Source organism: Anabrus simplex, chromosome 14 (assembly GCF_040414725.1).
Source record: "Anabrus simplex isolate iqAnaSimp1 chromosome 14, ASM4041472v1, whole genome shotgun sequence".
Taxonomy (NCBI): Eukaryota; Metazoa; Arthropoda; class Insecta; order Orthoptera; family Tettigoniidae; genus Anabrus; species Anabrus simplex.
The window spans coordinates 17,245,481-17,262,954 of NC_090278.1; the positions used below are offsets into that span (position 1 = coordinate 17,245,481).

General features: G+C 40.2%; 1 protein-coding gene across 1 annotated transcript in view; it reads right to left on the minus strand.

The window, feature by feature from the left end:
* Window positions 1-3,917: 3,917 nt before the first annotated feature.
* LOC136885414 (zinc finger protein OZF-like) overlaps window positions 3,918-17,474 on the minus strand; it is a 77,752-nt gene continuing 64,195 nt past the window's right edge. The window contains exons 3-4 of the mRNA XM_067157939.2: window positions 17,260-17,342; window positions 3,918-6,463 (exon numbers count right to left, since the gene is read on the minus strand). Coding sequence (XP_067014040.2) covers window positions 5,653-6,463; window positions 17,260-17,342 — 894 coding nt within the window. The 3' untranslated portion in view covers window positions 3,918-5,652. The remainder of the gene's footprint in view (window positions 6,464-17,259; window positions 17,343-17,474) is intronic.

The window sequence follows — 17,474 nt, forward strand, 5'->3', positions numbered from 1 at the left end:
AGACGATGAGGAGGCCGTCTATGTGTCGGATGGAGACGTAAAGCCTCAATCAGACCTTACGATAACGCAGGTGTGCAACAAAGTAGAGATGCGTTTTAGGTCAAGGAAGAGGAGGTGAGATCATAGTTATTTGTCCATCGGATGGAGACGTAAATCTACCAAGATAGTGTCGGAATGGGGAACTGGCGGGATGATGTCGGGAAGGGCATATTGCCGTAAAACCAGGGCCTTGTAAGAATAGAACCCTCCAAGTTGACATAAGGGAGGTGGCGTCTCTTATTTCAAATTACGCACCTCACCATTGTCAAAAGCACGTGGTGTGTCCGCGCCCAATACCTTCCAAAAGCATGTGGTGTGAGGCTAAGTCCCATCGAGATGACAGTTGTGGGGCTAGAGTCCTTCACTTATTCAAAATTCTGCGCCTCATCCTTGTCAAAAGCACGTGGTGTGTGGCTAAGTCCTAGCAGGATTACGAAGGGAAGGGCATCTAGCCTTAAAACTAAGGCACTGTAATGTTAGACCCGTCCAAGATGTTGTCGGGAGGGGGAATCTGGCAAGATTGGGTCTGAAGGGCATCTGGCCTTAAAAATAGGGCGCTGTAAGTTTTGGTCCCTCGAAGACGGTGTCGGGGAAGGTAGATCTAGCAAGAGGACCTGTGTAGCGGCTGTGTGGTTAGCCTTGCACTCATGCCACAACACGCGGTCGTGTTAACAGCTTTCAATAAAAAAAGCACGTGGTGTGTGGCTAAGTCCCGTCAAGGTGACAGCTGTGAGGTTAGAGTCCTTCTCTTTTTCAAAATTCCGCGCCACATACCAGCTAAAAGCAGGTGGTGTGTGGCTAAGTCCCGTCAGGATAACAGCTGTGAGATTAGGATCGTTTTACTTTTCAAAATTTCCCACCTCTCCCTTGCCAAAAACACGTGGTGTTTGGCTAAGTCCCGTCAAGATGAGAGCTGTGAGGTTGGAGTGTTTCTCTGTTTTAAAATTCCGCACCTCACCCTTGTCGATAGCACGTGGTGTGATCCTAAGTCCCGTCAAGACGATAGCAGTGAGGTTAGGGTCAAACACTTATTCAAATTCCGCTCCTCACACCTGTCAAAAAGAACATGGGGTGAGGTTAGAAGCTCTCAAGATGACGTTTGTAAGGTTAGAGTCACTAACTTAATCAAATCCCGCGCCAAAACACGAGCACGTGTTAAAAGTGATTTTAGGACCCCTCAAGACGACAGCTGTCGAAACACGAGCACGTGGCCTTGTTTGTAAACAATAATTCGTGACCGTGACGTCATGAGCACGTGGCCGTGACGTCATGGTGGTCAATGACCTTGGGAGGGGACAATGACCTCGTGAGAAAATGCTGACGTAGCTCCCATTGTTTTAGACCAGTGTTGCTCTACTACTGCCAAGTGCATTCATATGGAAAACTTCGACCAAATGATAGGCCTAATAGCGTTGTGTGCATCAATAATTTTATACCAAATTTATGTTAGGAAGATTTTATAACCATGGAAGGTGGTGAACCAATTCGAGTGCCACACAACTTCCGAAGTTAAAACTACTGACGCATAATCTACCTTTATCCCTTTCAGCCAACGTAGCTTACTAGATCGATAAGTAACTCAGTCCCTAAGAGATCCAGGAAATCGTGACCAAGAGTTATGATTGAGAGACGAAAATGTTTTTAAGTGATGGTGCAAGAATGATGTAAGATTTAAGTAATAGTTCTCAGTGTTTTAGAGCAGAGGTGCGTAAACCAAACATAACCCCATTTCTCGTGAGTGAGAATGTGGACTACGTTCTTTTTTTATAAATTACAAGATGATGTGCAATCAATTCCGTTAAGTTTTCAGCGACTAGTGGGCTTGCGTTCGGGAGATAGTGGATTTGAGCCCCATTGTCGGCAGCTCTGAAGTCGGATTTCCGTGGTTTCACATTTCAAACTAGGCAAATGCTGTTGCTATACCCCAACAGGAGCCACGTTCTTTTCCTTCCCTTTTCCTTATCGCCATAAAAAGTATCCGCCCATAATTAATATATTTTTCTCAGTTACCTGCCTGCAGAAGTTTATTTCTTTTTCAGTAGCGTATCCTGGATGAGTCTGCCCTTTGATGTGATTTTTTAAAACTATATTCCCTCAATTCCAATGTATCATCCAACAGTTGGATCATACAGAACGCAACTTACGTCTGGGCAAGAACGGCCTAAAGCCCAATACCCTCGCGCCGAAGCTTTAGCTCAACGCCTAATCGTCTCTTGGATGAAATTGTATTGCCTTAGAAGGTATTTCTGGAGATCGTGATAATCAAGAGACCTCTCTGGTGATACTTTAGAACTGTGACTTTGAGTTCTTGGGTTGGGTTCATTCTTCACGATTGGAGTGTGCGTTTACTGCGAGTTGCACAACATTTAATATCGTACGCATGTGTTCTGTAATACAATTCATTAATTTCCTCCCAACTGCTGAGACCAGGGTTCTATTCATTTCCTTTTCTTACATTTCTTCCGCTAAAATGTCTGAAAGAAAACATCAGTCCCCACCGTCAGAGGAAGATGATTTATGGATCATCATAAACAAAATGTTGATATTCAGTGTGGGCGATAGTGATCTTAGTGAAGTAAGTTCTGCCGCAGGGGAATTCGTGACAGGAATTTTCATGGAATAAGTACTGCAGCCTGGAATGTACAGAGTTCGGGCCCAGCTAATACGAAAATTTTGCAGTCAAGAGATAACACGTGATCGATTCTTGTTCAGGTAGCGATCATGACAGTGACAGTGGTGACGATAATACTGATAACAGTCCAATCAGTGTAACTTCTTCATCAACCTGGACCTAAAGTGGACAAGGAAGACCCCACTTTGACCCAAAATTCCATCATGATACAAAAAGGTCGAGAGTTTAGGGAAAGCAAAACCGAGCGAAATATTTGATTTTTTCATCACGAATTATGCCAGAACATACAAAAAGTACCCAGAAGAAAATCGCATATAAAACTCAGTTTAGTAGCAAAAAACGAAGGGGCAGAAACGAAGACCGTGTCCGTACAAATAGGGACGAAATAAAGATTCTTATGGGCATATTGTTCCCACGAGGGATTGTACAGAAAATTAAATAAGGTCATTACATTTCTTGCAATTGCTGGTTGTCCACCAACTCCTATTTCCTATGAGCGGGTGAAACGGAAGTTATTTTATCTTGCCAGGCTGAGTGGCTCAGACGGTTGAGGCGCTGGCCGGACTTCAGACCCCAAATTGGCATGCTCGAACCTGGCTCAGTCCGGTGGTATTTGAAGGTGTCGAATACATCAGCCCCGTATCAGTAGATTTACTGGCACGGAATATAAGTTCTTGACTAAATTCCAGCACCTGAGCGTCTACGAAAAGCGCAAAATTAGTTAGTGAAACGTAAAGCCATCATTAATATTATTAAATATTCCTCCATATCTTTTCACATTTATCTGACAATGAGGCGTATAATGAACAAATTCCTCCCAAAGTATAAAAGATAGAGCCAGTACATGACCACCTGGTATCAAAATTTTTGGAAGCTTTTACCACTGATGGCAACGTCTCAGTTGATGAGAACTCCTTGTTACGGAAAGGGTGCCTAGGGTGGAAAGTTTACATACCAAGAAAACGATCGCGTTCCAGAATCGAATCACACGAATTATGTGAAACCGGGGACGGTATGTAACAACATCTGCTTCCGAGTGTATCATAATGAACAGTTGTAAAGGTAAAAACACAGTGAAGACTACAAATACTGTACATATTACCTATATTTTAGTGTAATGTGATCAGTTGGTGACAATTAAAAATTGTAGGTATATAAAACGGGCACCTCAGAAGCTCTTACGAACAAACAGTTCATTTCATATCATTTATTCCATTTAAATGTTTAAGTACATGGAACCCTTTAAATCTACAATTCACATGCAGAGACATTTTTTTCAGGAGGAGATTTTCAGTAAACAGCATAAAATATGGAGGTACACGTTACTGTATAAACGAAAACAAGTGCTCTGTCATTGGGAAGAAACAAACTCCGTATCACAGTATGAAAGCACTTAGCACGTTCGCCCACAAAGAATTCAAAAATTAAAACAGTACAGTTTCTCACCAATTACATTCACTATAATGAGGTAAACATTTCCAAGTGGTCCTTCTATTGTTCAGTTTAGTCTAAGATTGCTTTTATACTGTACGTACCGGTTCACTCCCAGGTGGGGAGTGCTTTCCCTAATTGAAGAAAATGTCTAACTACTAGCTCAAAAACAAAAAATGATTTTAGGACCCGTCAAGATGACAGCTGTCAAAACACGAGCACGTGGCCTTGTTTGTAAACAATAATTTGTGGCCGTGACGTCGTGAGACGTGACCGTGACGTCATGGGGTCAATGAACTCGCAAGGGGACAATGACCTCGTGAGAAAATTCCGACGTAGCTCCCATTTTAGAACCCATGTTGCTCTATTACTGTCAAGTGCATTCATATGGAAAACTTCGAACCAAATGGTAGGCATAATAGCGTCGTGGCTGCAGGATTTGCCACCGACATTGCAGCAGGCCACAGAGTCAGTCTAACTGATCTCATGTGGACTCATACCGTTGTGTGCATTAATAATTTGACACCAAATTTATGTTGGGAAGATTTTATACCCATGGAAGGTGGTGATCCAATTCGAGTGCCACACAACCTCCGAAGTTAAAACTACTGATGCCTAATTCAGCTTTATTCCTTTCAGCCAACGTAGTTTACTAGAATGATAAGTAACTCAGACCCTAAGAGATCCAGGAAATCGTGACCAACGTTGTGACTTCTCGCCCGTGTGAATCCGCATGTGAAATCTTAAATGGACTTCCTAGCTGCACGACTTCCCAAGGACATTAGAGCGATGTGACTTCTCTCCTGTGTGAGTCCGCATGTGACGTGTCAGATGGACTTTGAAGCTGAAGGATTTACCATAGATATTGCAGCAATATGGCTTCACGCCTGTGTGAGTGCGCATGTGATCTCTTAAATAGATTTTTTGGCTGAAGGATTTGCCAGACATTGCAGAAATGCGGCATGTCCCCCGTATGAATCCGCATGTGATGTGTCAGACGGACCTTGAGGCTGAAGGATTTACTACAGACATTGCATAAGTTTGGCTTCTCGCCTATGTGAGTCCGCAGTATGGACTCTTAAATGGACTTTCTGGCTGAAGGATTTGCCACAGACATGGTAGCATCATGACTTATCGCCCGTTTGAGTCTACATGTGACAATTCAGATCAACATTGAGGCTGAAGGATTTACCTCACATCTTGCAACAATATGGCTTCGCGCCTATGTGAGTCCGCATGTGATCTCTTAAATAGATTTTCTGGCTGAAGGATTTGCCACAGACATTGCAGGATTGTGGCTTATCGCCCGTGGGATTCCGCATGTGACGATTCACATTGACTTTGGGGCTGAACGATTTACTACAGACATTCCACCAGTATGGCTTCTCGCCTGTGTGATTCCGCATGTGCAGTCTTAAATGCACTTTTTAGATGAAGGATTTGACACGGACATTGCAACAATATGGCTTCTCGTCCGTGTGAGTCCGCATGTGATCTATTAAACGGACTTTCGGGCTGGAGGATTTGCCATAGGCACTGCAGCATTGTGGCTAATCACCCGTGTGATTGCGCATGTGGTGCTCCACACTGATTTTGAAGCTGAAGGATTTACCACAGATATTGCAGGAAAATGGCTTCTCGCCTGTGTGAGTACGTATGTGACCGCTTAAATTGTTTTTCATGCTGAAAGATTTACCACAGAGATTGCAGGAAAATGGCTTCTCGCCTGTGTGAGTCCGCATGTGATATCTTAAATGGTTTTTCCGGCTGAAGACTTTGCCGCAGACATTACAGCAATGCGGCTTCTCACCTGTGTGAGTGCGCATATGATCCCTCAAACAGATTTTCTGTCTGAAGGATTTACCACAGACATTGCACAAATACGGCTTTTGGCCCGTGTGATTCCCCATGTGACGCGTGAGATGACCTTTGCAGCTGTACAATTTACTACAGAGATTGCAGGAGTATGGCTTCTCGCCTGTGTGAGTCCGCATGTGATCTCCTAAATGGTTTTTCTGGTTGAAGGATTTGCCACAGACATTGCAGGAATATGGCTTTTGGCCCGTGTGAGTCCGCATATGACGTGTCAGAGTACCTTTGAGGCTGTACGATTTACTACAGACATTGCAGAAGTGGCGCTTCTTGCCTGTGTGAGTTCGCATGTGGAGTATTAAATGGACTTTCTCTCTGAAGGATTTGTCGCAGACATTGCACCAATGTTTATTATCGCGCGTGTGACTCCTCATGTGACGATTCAGATTGACTTTGTGGCTGAAGGATTCTCCACACATATTGCACCTGAAATAAGTTCCTCCGTTATCCGGAGGTTGATGATCTGCGCAGCTCACCTCTTGGCTCGACCTACAGTGAAAAAATGTAAACGATGTTACCAATTATATAACAGTCAACTCTGCTACAACTTTCACACTAAGGAAAAGCTACTGAACATTCCACTCACTGACATCACATGTTACTCATGAACATCACATTCCTGAGAGTAAACATCATGGAGGTCAAATTCAGGGTGTAATAAATTTGAAAATCTCTCACTTGTTACGAGGACATATTGCGTCCTTTCTCTCGAATGACATTATTATGCGCAAGAAACTTCTGACGATATAGGAATGCATGAGCTCGTAGCCCTCATGAGAAATGGTCCATTTAAAAAAAGAAGTGCAAGGTCTTTAATCCGGTAAATATGTATGTATTTAAATCCGTATACGTCTGTCCTCCTAGATAAAGGACGGCATATGATTTGATCTTGTTCAACCACTCTGCAGTTTGTGGCAGGCGAGTAATAATTTTGTAAAAGCCCTTTTTGCGATTGTTTCAAAGAATCTCAGTCTTGTAGATATTAATAAAGTCGAGAACATTGTTTGCCGACAGTCTGCAAGATCTGCTGAACCATGGCAAATCATTTACAAATATTATTTACTCTCCCGCAAATATACTTATTGTATTTGTACATTGTAATCATACCAGTGCAGCATTATAAAATATCAGTGTGGCAATTTCTAATTACATAGCTTTGATGTGCAATCAGATCCGACATACCGTAAATAAAGGACAGTAGGTTCATACAAGGAAGTTCGTACTACTACCATGTATTACATCAGCCTACGTTTTAAGTGGAGACTAAAAGCCCTATGCTTATAATGTTACTGGCTGATGTACCCGTGCTTCGCTACGAGATTCTCAGAAATACTGACTTGGTGATTTTCTTGACTGAATTCAACATAGGTCATTACAAAAACGTAAGTAGGAATGTAGCGATTGAAAGCAATGTTATCATTTAAAATACTCGATCAAATGAAAAACCGCACACTTTCTCACTTTCAACGAACAGTATTACAGTGCCGATCTAACAGTCCAAAGTTCCAGAGCTGGAATAACCAGGTCGCAGACTGCCGTGAATACTTTCCTCTCATTATTCCGTTAAATATGCACACTACTCATTCCAATCAGTGCCTCAGGGGAGATTGAATAGCTCGATTGCTATGATGAACCAGTGTGTTACGTACCAGTAATATCAGAAAATGTATGAACCAGAGGAATAGCATGCTAAAGAAGAAAGTTATCTAACTCCCCAGGTTCTTCCCGCCAATATACAGGCAGGCTGTTACACTCGGTACGACCAAGCGAGTTGGCCGTGCGGTAAGAGGCGCGCAGCTGTGAGCCTGCATCCGGGAGATAGTGGATTCGAACCCCACTGCCGGCATCCCTGAATATGGTATTCCGTGGTTTTCCATTTTCGCACCAGTCACACCAGACTGTACCTTAAAGCCAAGGCCGCTTCCTTCACACCACTATTCATTTCCTATCCCATCGTCGCTATAAGACCTACCTGTGTCGGTGCAACGTAAAGCAAATTAAAAAACTTCGGTACGCTGTAGTAATCCTATCGGGAATGAGTGGAAACAGAAAACAAAAAGCACATCACAACAAACAATGGTCAATGTAATGTTATTGTTGATAACGTTTATGAGCTTTCTATATTGCAGGCCTTCACGTTAGTTTTCTTTCGACTCTGTGATATTAGGGCGTCTTAAAAAATTATTTATATCGTAGACTGTAGTTCCTTATTCTCAGATCTTACATACTTATATTCACTAAATTCTATTTACCCATTTTCTCGTGACTCGGCGCTGATATGGGCTTAGTAACAGTAATCTAAATTCATGAATATCTCCGTGATTATATGCGGTACGGTAACAATGTATGAGACATAAGTTATCGGAAATTTAATAACTTCTTACATAACTACTACTAACGACATAACTAAAGTTATGTTAGTTATGTAGTATTCATCGATGCGACCACTAATAACATAAATAACTTATTTTAGAATTACCTTTCATGCCTCCCCCTAAACTACCATTTCACTTAGTGTGAATAAAATTATTGATGGCATAGATTATAGCGACTTACTTCCCGACTTTGCATACCAATTTTCGTTAAGATACGACCACAAATATAATAAATATTTGAGAATTAAATTTTAGGCCTTCCCCTAAACTACCATTTTTCTCAGTGTGCATGCAATTATGTATAACCTATATTGTAGCGACATATTTCCCATCTCTGTCTACCGATTTCCATTAAGATACGACCACTAACAATATAAATATTTGAAAATTAAATTTTAGGCATTCCCCTAAACTGCCATTTCACTCAGCGTGAATACAATTATTTATGGCCTAGATTATATCGACTAATTACCCCGACTTTGTATACCAATTTTCATTAAGACAGGACCACAAATACATAAATATATGAGAATTAAATTTCAGGCCTTCCCCTAAACTACAATTTCACTCAGCGTGAATAAAATAATTGATAGCCTAGATTGTAGCGGTTCATCACCCGACTTTACATTCCGATTTTCGTTAAATTCTCTTCCGCCGTTTTCTCGTGATGCGTGTACATACATACATACATACATACATACATACATACATACATACATACAGACAGAAATTACGGAAAAGTAAATAATGCATTTCCTTGTTACTGTAGACATGACCAATACAAAAATACCATTCTTTTCAAATTCTGAGCAATGTACAGACAAAACTCTTATTTTATATATATAGATATTTACCATATTAATGACACATTTTCTCATAAATTATTTCAAGTAGAGACTTGAAATTTTTACTGAAGGTTATTGAGTACCCATAATGTACACTGATCTACACTCAATACGACAGCTTAGTTGGGAAATGTGTTTCAATTTTTTACAAATTACCTTTTTTTCAAAATTTTGGAACGTTTATTAACAAAACTCTCAAGATATAAAAGCAATTTACATGAGTGTAGATCCATTGTACTAACAGATGTTACTTACTTACATCTGAAGATTCCAAGTGTCTATCTGTTATAGTTTTTGAGATAATAGGTTATTTGTACAAGAAAAACATGTTTTTCAGAAATGAGGATTTAAAATAATAAATGTTTTTTTTTCTCTTGAGTTATTTGTTTGTTTTAATCTTGTCAATCTTATGTTAATTTTAAGGACACTTCCTCTAAAGCATTACTTTGTCAATTTTATACATTTTTCATCTAAACAGTGTTATGTGGCTGAAGATGTTGATAATATACGAAACATGTACCACTTTTGACCATTAAAAAAGTTGCCTTAAGCAATCATTGTATCGACTAGGTGGAAAATAAATACTTAATTGTGAACCAAGTTTCTTGTTTCTTCTTTCTCTCCAAGCTTTCTTAATCATGTTCTGAGCTGCAGTTTCTGCCTTTTGTACCCGTGATCAAAACATCTGACAGTATTCTGACACCAAGTTCCTGTAGGACCCTCAGCCTTCCAACATTGCCACCATTAAATGTTACTACTGCATCCCATACAGCCAACTGTAATATTTTTAGGAAAACGAGACCACACAAAATTGTTAAATGACATGTAGGGATTCTGAGTCTTTCCATGTAAGCACTTCCTTAACAGTTCCGTTGCTGCCAGATCACGGTATATTGGCTTTATTGCTTCCATAACAGCTTCTGGCAATGCATTCTGGTCGTAGTAAGTGTCAGCAGTTCCAGCTGCCTCAGCTCTCCTATATTTGCACCAGGTTTCTGGAGGAGAAGGGCACAGATGGTGAACTTATTTCTCATTAGAAGAACCCTTATGAAAATACGTGGCCCAAACTGCTCTTCTCATAGCCTGTAAAAACATTGCTATTGTCTCTGACTACTTTGCCGTAGTAGTTTTGTAGTTCATCTATAACCTTCTCAGTGAGCCTTCCAGAATGTTTTTTGGTTGTACCATCTGACACCTTTTTGTCCACATATTGTGCTTTCAGTTTGCGAAGATGTGTCCCCATTCTCTTTTGGAAATAGTCTACACATTCCAACATAGTAATAACAGTATCACCACAACATTTTGTCTTAGAGTCTCCATGTCCCAGGTATTGGACACAGCGAGCCCCTCGAGCTTGTTCCGAGCGATTGAAAATAGCTTTTGCTGCAGCTGTCAACAGGCCCCTGCTTGTACCTTCATAGTTTTGCTTACCAGCTGATTGATGGACAGCTTTTTTGTCACCACTGCCGTAGAATATACGAATCTAAGTAACTTATGAATATTTCACACCACAACTAAGTAATACTGAAAGTAAAAATACTGGGATGATGCGCACTCTTTACGACAAATATAAACAAATGTCCTCCATTATTATTTTGGCAATCCTGCCAACCTAAAATAAATGAATATACCATGTCATCTGTTTTGGCAATCGTGCCAAACTAAAACAAATGAATATGCCATGTGCTTACACATAAAATAATTTCTGAGACAAGCTTTAGAAGAAAGTGTTGCGGTATGTAAGCCCTATTTCTTATATTACTTTAAACATATTTAGGACCATCATAATTTAACAAATGATGCACCAAAATGAGCAGGAAAGACCCCGCTACAACTTGAGGCAAATAAAAGTAATATTTTCACCAAAAGGGATTTCAATCTCCCCTTAATTGCTGTCTTTAACAGAGGCCATTGGCAATCTAGAAACAACCATTCTTGATGAAATGCTCGAAAAGCTGAAAGATAACGTGCAGATGATGGCTCTTTCCCAACGCCGGTGCTTTCATTTCACCTACAGATACTGCTGTCATAGATATTATGATGGCGACAAAGAATATGGCTCAGGTTGTAGCGTTTTATTACAATGTTCCGATATCCTGGTATATTTGAACGCAAATGCAAGCAATCATGTCCTTAAATATTCTTACAAGTGTTCCTTTAACACTACACCTAAAAGGAGCATGAAAGTCAAAACTTGAGCCAGAATTCGAGATGACATGACATTGAATTGCACGTAGGGGATACTGCTGCTATATATCAGACGTAAGGCTTTTCAGGTGTTTGCTCTGACGAGTCTAGTGTCAGACCTAAGACGAAACGCTGGTTAATAGAGCAAACGCCTGAAAAGCCTTACATCTGATATGTTTTTGACATGCTCTATTGGTGAAAAATATCTAATTCCTTCCATGGGAATTTAGAATTTTCCATACTGCTGTTATGTAAAGGAAAGAATGAATTTCATTTTATTTCAATAACTTCATGGACCAAGTGTTATTTTTAGTAGAATGATAACATCGCTGAAAAGCATCCAAATCTATACCTGTGTCCCCCCCGCAGGTTGGTTCTATATATCCTAAGAAAGAAGAGCGAGAAATACAAATATCTTGGCTAAATGCGACACCCGCCTGCAACAGGCACATGGGAAAAGTCGATCACACAGGACAAAATGCATCGTAACGTGAAGTGGGACTTCCCGATTCATGCTGTATGCACTGAATTCACATATACCGGTGGAACGCATGACTTCCTCACAAGCAAAGTAGTGGGTGGCTCGACTATTTGTTGTTATTGCACTCTTAGGATAAAATAAGTGGACAAACAAAAAAGGGGGCAATGATTCCAGACGAGACAGGCTAGACCACTTGATCATCACACAATATATTGATATGACCACCACAAGACAACACGTGGCAGAAAATACGACACTGGTTTGTATGTCGCATATTTTGTGTCATATCACAGCAAGGAAAAGGTGCATTACTGTGCGGCGATTCTTCTTTACGTGATTACGTCACAAGTGATTTATCAGGTTCTCAATTAGTTTTTTCAGTAAAATGGTATTTCATTTTGTATTGATGAATATCCTCCACGAACCTTGTGCATTGCAATAACACATGGCTGGTCCCAGGTAACGAATAAGGGTTCCCAATCGGCCTGCCGGCAGTCTTGAGCGAAATAAACTGTATTTGCTCTCGTAGACCGAACACACACAAAGTTCTTAATGACAAGTTTGGCGGAGATGGAGACGTTCAGTACGGAGCGGTTCACAGACGGGGTACTCTTCCTTCGTCGAAGTTAATACAGAAACGAGCGTAGCGTTCCTTCTCCAGAGGAGGGCTGCAAAAGGCGTCTGTTCATGTCCGGAGAGGCGTAACTACCTGCTGTCTTGAGCTCTAAAACTCTTCATAATAAGCCGGCCGTCATATAACGGACAATCGCTTGATGTAACATGTCTACGTTCGGGATAAAAGGAAAATCCCATTTTTCAGTGCAACGCTCCACAAACTGGCCTGGGCACGGAAAGCAAAGTTGCCTTCTGGGCAGTGCTTGACCAGAACACCGTTGACTATCTTATTGTTGCCTGCGATCTGAATGGACGTCAGACGGAGGAAACAAGAGCACACAGCTCACTGCGGTCAGAAGAGCGATGACCACGACCAACGAATTCCCGATAATGCACAAACTAATCACCGCGAACTTATGGTTCAAAGAGCGTGATACTCATCTAGGCAATTGCTGCAGCGACTAACATCCGACTCACAATGTCTAATCCTTCTGAGACGACAGAATCTCAGAGATATCGCAGACAAATTCACAGGAAATGGACCAAAATGGATCGAATTGTGGCACCTAAAGGAGGCTGACGTTGCAAAAATTACACTGCCACCAATCACCACAGTTGAAGTGAGGCGGACTAAACTGTAAGATGCTGCACGCCCTATTCTTGGAACAACTAAATGAGGGCGACGACGACGGATAGGCAATGACACGTGGCTTCGGAATGACAATGTTCAGGATGCATTAAAGTGGAAGGAACAGCTGTTCGACAAGTTTCTTGTTCATTGGAATGCCAACAAAGCAGCCAGTAGTAAAGAAAACTAAACAGCTATGCAGGTCTACATGTGAAACTAGACATGCGCGAATACGAGCGGGATATTTAACAGCTAGTCAAATCGAGGCATCATGAAACGGAACAAATCAAACATTTTTACAGCATCATTAAGGGAACAGACGATTTGCTACTCGACTGGCGGGAAGCGCGAGAACGCTGGCGGAACTACTTCGACAAAGTTTCAATCTTGGAATTTCCGTATCTACCAGTACCAATCACATCCGCTCAAAAATAAGGGAAACCCTGTCGAATTTTATAATTACCGCCATATCACACTTCAGAGCTACGCAATGACAGTTTTCGAACAAATCCTCAATAATAGGATTAGCGATTTAGCCAAAATTGCAAAGAGCCAACCGGAGCAAATCACACCGCATGGCTGTTAGCTGAGAGACACTGTGAAAAGAATAAGAGGCTTCATCTCGACATTCTGGACCTTAAGAGAGCCTTCCATCGGGTACCTCGTGACCTTGTCTGGTGAGCGCTACAAGAACGTGGCATTCCAGAGCACCTTGCTGAGAGGGTACAATTGCTCTACGTAGAATGAAGGAGTTATGTCCAAGCTGCCGCAGGAGCATCTGATGACTTCCGCATAACTGTAGGAGTCCAGCAAGGCCCTGTCGTATTACCACTGCTGTTCATTCTTGTGATGGACAACATTATATCAGACTTGCACAAGCCAATACCATGGACACTTCTCTATGCTAATGATGCCATTTCGACTGCAGAGAATAAGCTTGATCTGCAGCGCCAAACAGAAGGTTGGAACAATCGACTAGCGCAATATGTCCCGCGCCTCAACAAAAAGAAGGCAGAATGCATGACAATACATCGTCGAGAAGTCGGAACCATGCATGTTCACTGTGAAGATATAGCATGAGTGGTAAAATTTAAGTATCTTGGCTCCACAATCTTTGATGAATTCAACTTAAGAGGTATACAAAGTCTGGCTGATGTGGAGAATGACAACGGGCACTCTTGCGACCGTCGGATGAAGAACAATCTTAAATCGACTATCTACCGAAGTGTTATCTGTCCTGTCATTTTCCACAGCAACAAATGCTGGCCAGCTACCAAGGAGGTAGAACGACAATTAAGCGTCATGGATGCGAAGATGTTTAAGCGGAAGGCTAGAATAACTAGAGTGGATCACATTTCAAACAATGTTATTAGCAAATGTCTTGGCATTGCACAGGTCGGGAAGAAAATTGAGGAAAGCCGTGTGCGCTGATTTGGGCAATTGTTGTGTGCACAGGGTAATATATTGTGAGAGTCAGTATATACACAGGAAGTAAGTGGAAAGAGGCGCAAGGGACGAACAAGACAGCAAAGGAGAGATACAGTGCACAGCGACCCGAAAGCTGCGAAAGTACAGACAGACATGGTCCGAGACCGATCTAACTGGAGACAACGTATCACAACACCGGATCCTGCCATGACGCAGGACTAACACTAAAGAAGTAGAATAACAAGAAGCAGATTGATGGATATTCTATTGTGAAAAATCGGATACAATGTATATGTTACACATTCTAGCATTCCAGTTAATACGTTCCAATTCTCACCCCTAAAGCCTTATGTCCAATCTCTATAAATGACTTATTTTTTACAAAATACTGTTTGAATGATAGAACGCTTCTGGATTTCGTGTTTAAGTGACTGCATTAACTGTATTTTATACAAAAATATATAACTCAACCAAATAAAAAATTCAGGATTATCTGTATTAATCGGGAGTGACAGTTTGTATATCCAGTGAAATGGTAGGGGTACCAACAAGAGTGTCTGAATGGAATTTCACAATTCATATTTCTGCTTACATCCGTTAAAGATAGCAGATGATCAGATCAGTCAATTTATTTTCACCCTGATCAAGTCTATAAATATGAAAATGATGGAGGAGTGGCACAAAGTGGTCAGCTCAAGGCCATTTGTTCCTACACAAACGGAAGTTAACCTCATCACTAACTGGTAAGCTCAGGAATATGTGTCCTTCCACAAGTCAGCAATTAGGAAATTTCATGAATCTTAAAAGCTGTTCTTATGTAATTCAGTACCAAACTGACATGGCAAACCTCTTAAGACATTTTGGAAGAATTCATTGCAACATGATATTTGTAAACTGTTGAAATGACAGTCCGGATAACACAGCGCCAGAGGTGAGATATAAAATAATACACAAAAGGCGTGTCACTTTGCTGGTTCGAGAGTGCCCCTGCACAAGATACGTTTAAGAACAAAGCTAAATTAAACTCCATTCAAAAATAGTAATATTCATTTTGTGTGTGAAAAGTATTCATAAGCAATATTTTTATTGGTGGCCATATTACAAAATTGTTCTCTAACGTGACCCATTGTGTCCTGTAACACAAGAATTACAAAGAAACAGCAGAATTTCAACCTAGAAGAGATGACGTATTTGGGCGTTCTTCAGTTGTGTGCATGGTTCTACTCCGACTAATGAGAGAGTGTAAGCTGATACTGGGCAGTTCTGAGGCCTGAAATGAATATTTCTTGCCAATAGTTGTGAATGTACAGAAAGAACAATTCAAAGCATCACATAACACATGAGAAGACTCTAATCACTAACAAAATCAAATAAACCGTTCAGAATTCGTAGTTTCCATCAATCAGGTTTGAAGTCAAATATTAGGCTATGACTAGCCATTCCAGAACCCGCCGATACCAGAGTGAAGCTAAGAGCACAATCCCCAGGGATTATCAAAGATCATTCTACACACTAACCAAAAAAGGTGTGACAGCAAAAGATGAATTAGCAAGTAGTTCAATGGCACACCTACAGTTCAAAAACACTACTGCATTAAAAATTTTAAAACAGGATACACACTAGCAAAACTCTGTTATGTCACTGATAAAAATAACAATTCTGAAATAATATTCTATGATTACATCATTATTTAACTACTCCTACCAGATAATAAATTCACCCACTTGAAGAATTCTGTAATGTTCTTTAGGCAACCTGCACAAATTTGAAACTTCTCTTGTAGTTATTAGTTTATAATAGCCGTGTAAATGTGTTTGCAAACAACAAAGTACAAGCACATGACTGACAATGAGCACTAAAATGAAAAGTGGGAAATGGCGGCAATCAGCAAGTGTGACCACAACACTGGAACAAGCATAAATTCAATACCACGATATCTTCACATGCTTACAATGTGGAACTTTTATTTGAAAACTATGATATCTAAGATGTAGTGCTACTGAACTGAACATTACATTTGTACTACACATTATCTGCTTTGGCATTCACAAATGGAGAAATTTGACTTAACACAAAATAGAACTGAAAAGATCATAAAGGAGGAATCTAACCAAATAAATAATTCAAAAACTGACAATATTTGAGTTATAACACTATTGAACTGATTAATGAAACTAAATTACATTAGTCTGAAATTATTACGTTGTTTACAATGTACACAAAAACATTTCAATTTGTAGATTTACTTTAATATCTACAAGAACGCTTTTTTCTGCGTGTCACTGTTGATACATACGTAAAAAATTACTGAGAATATCTGGAGGCAATAGTGGCAGATGGCATTTCAGATAAGAATGTGATGAACAAATGAAGCAGTGACAGTGAAATAAAGAATACATTTTTCACAGTTGCTTAGAGGTATTGTTTTTCTGCTAGTTGCTTTACGTCACGCTGACACAAAAATATCTAGTTCTAGAGATTTTTTGTAGATACATATTCAACAAAACTACATGAAGGAACAATAAATTTGATCTCAAAATTTCTTAATATTTTAGATAATTTTAACAAATAGAATTTTAAGATATAAGTACTTTAAATGTAACTTTGTAAAGACATGATAAAAATGATAAAAATAGTAAGTTTCAAAGATAAAACAACCACTGCTCAACACAACTGTGAATAGGTACAACGTATTCCATATTGTATAGGGTTTGTGGTGTACGTACTTTGTTTCTTCTTTGATGTATGCCAGCAGCTGATCATCAGTATGTTGTTCTATGAATATTTCCTTCTTAATATCTTTGGACAGCTATAAGTAACAAACGAGATGAGTAGAATAAAGAAGTAAAGGAATAAAAAACGAGTATATAGGCCTAAACAAGAATTGGGTGAGAAAATAAATTTCATATTGGCAAAATAAGAGTATAATTAATTTATCTCC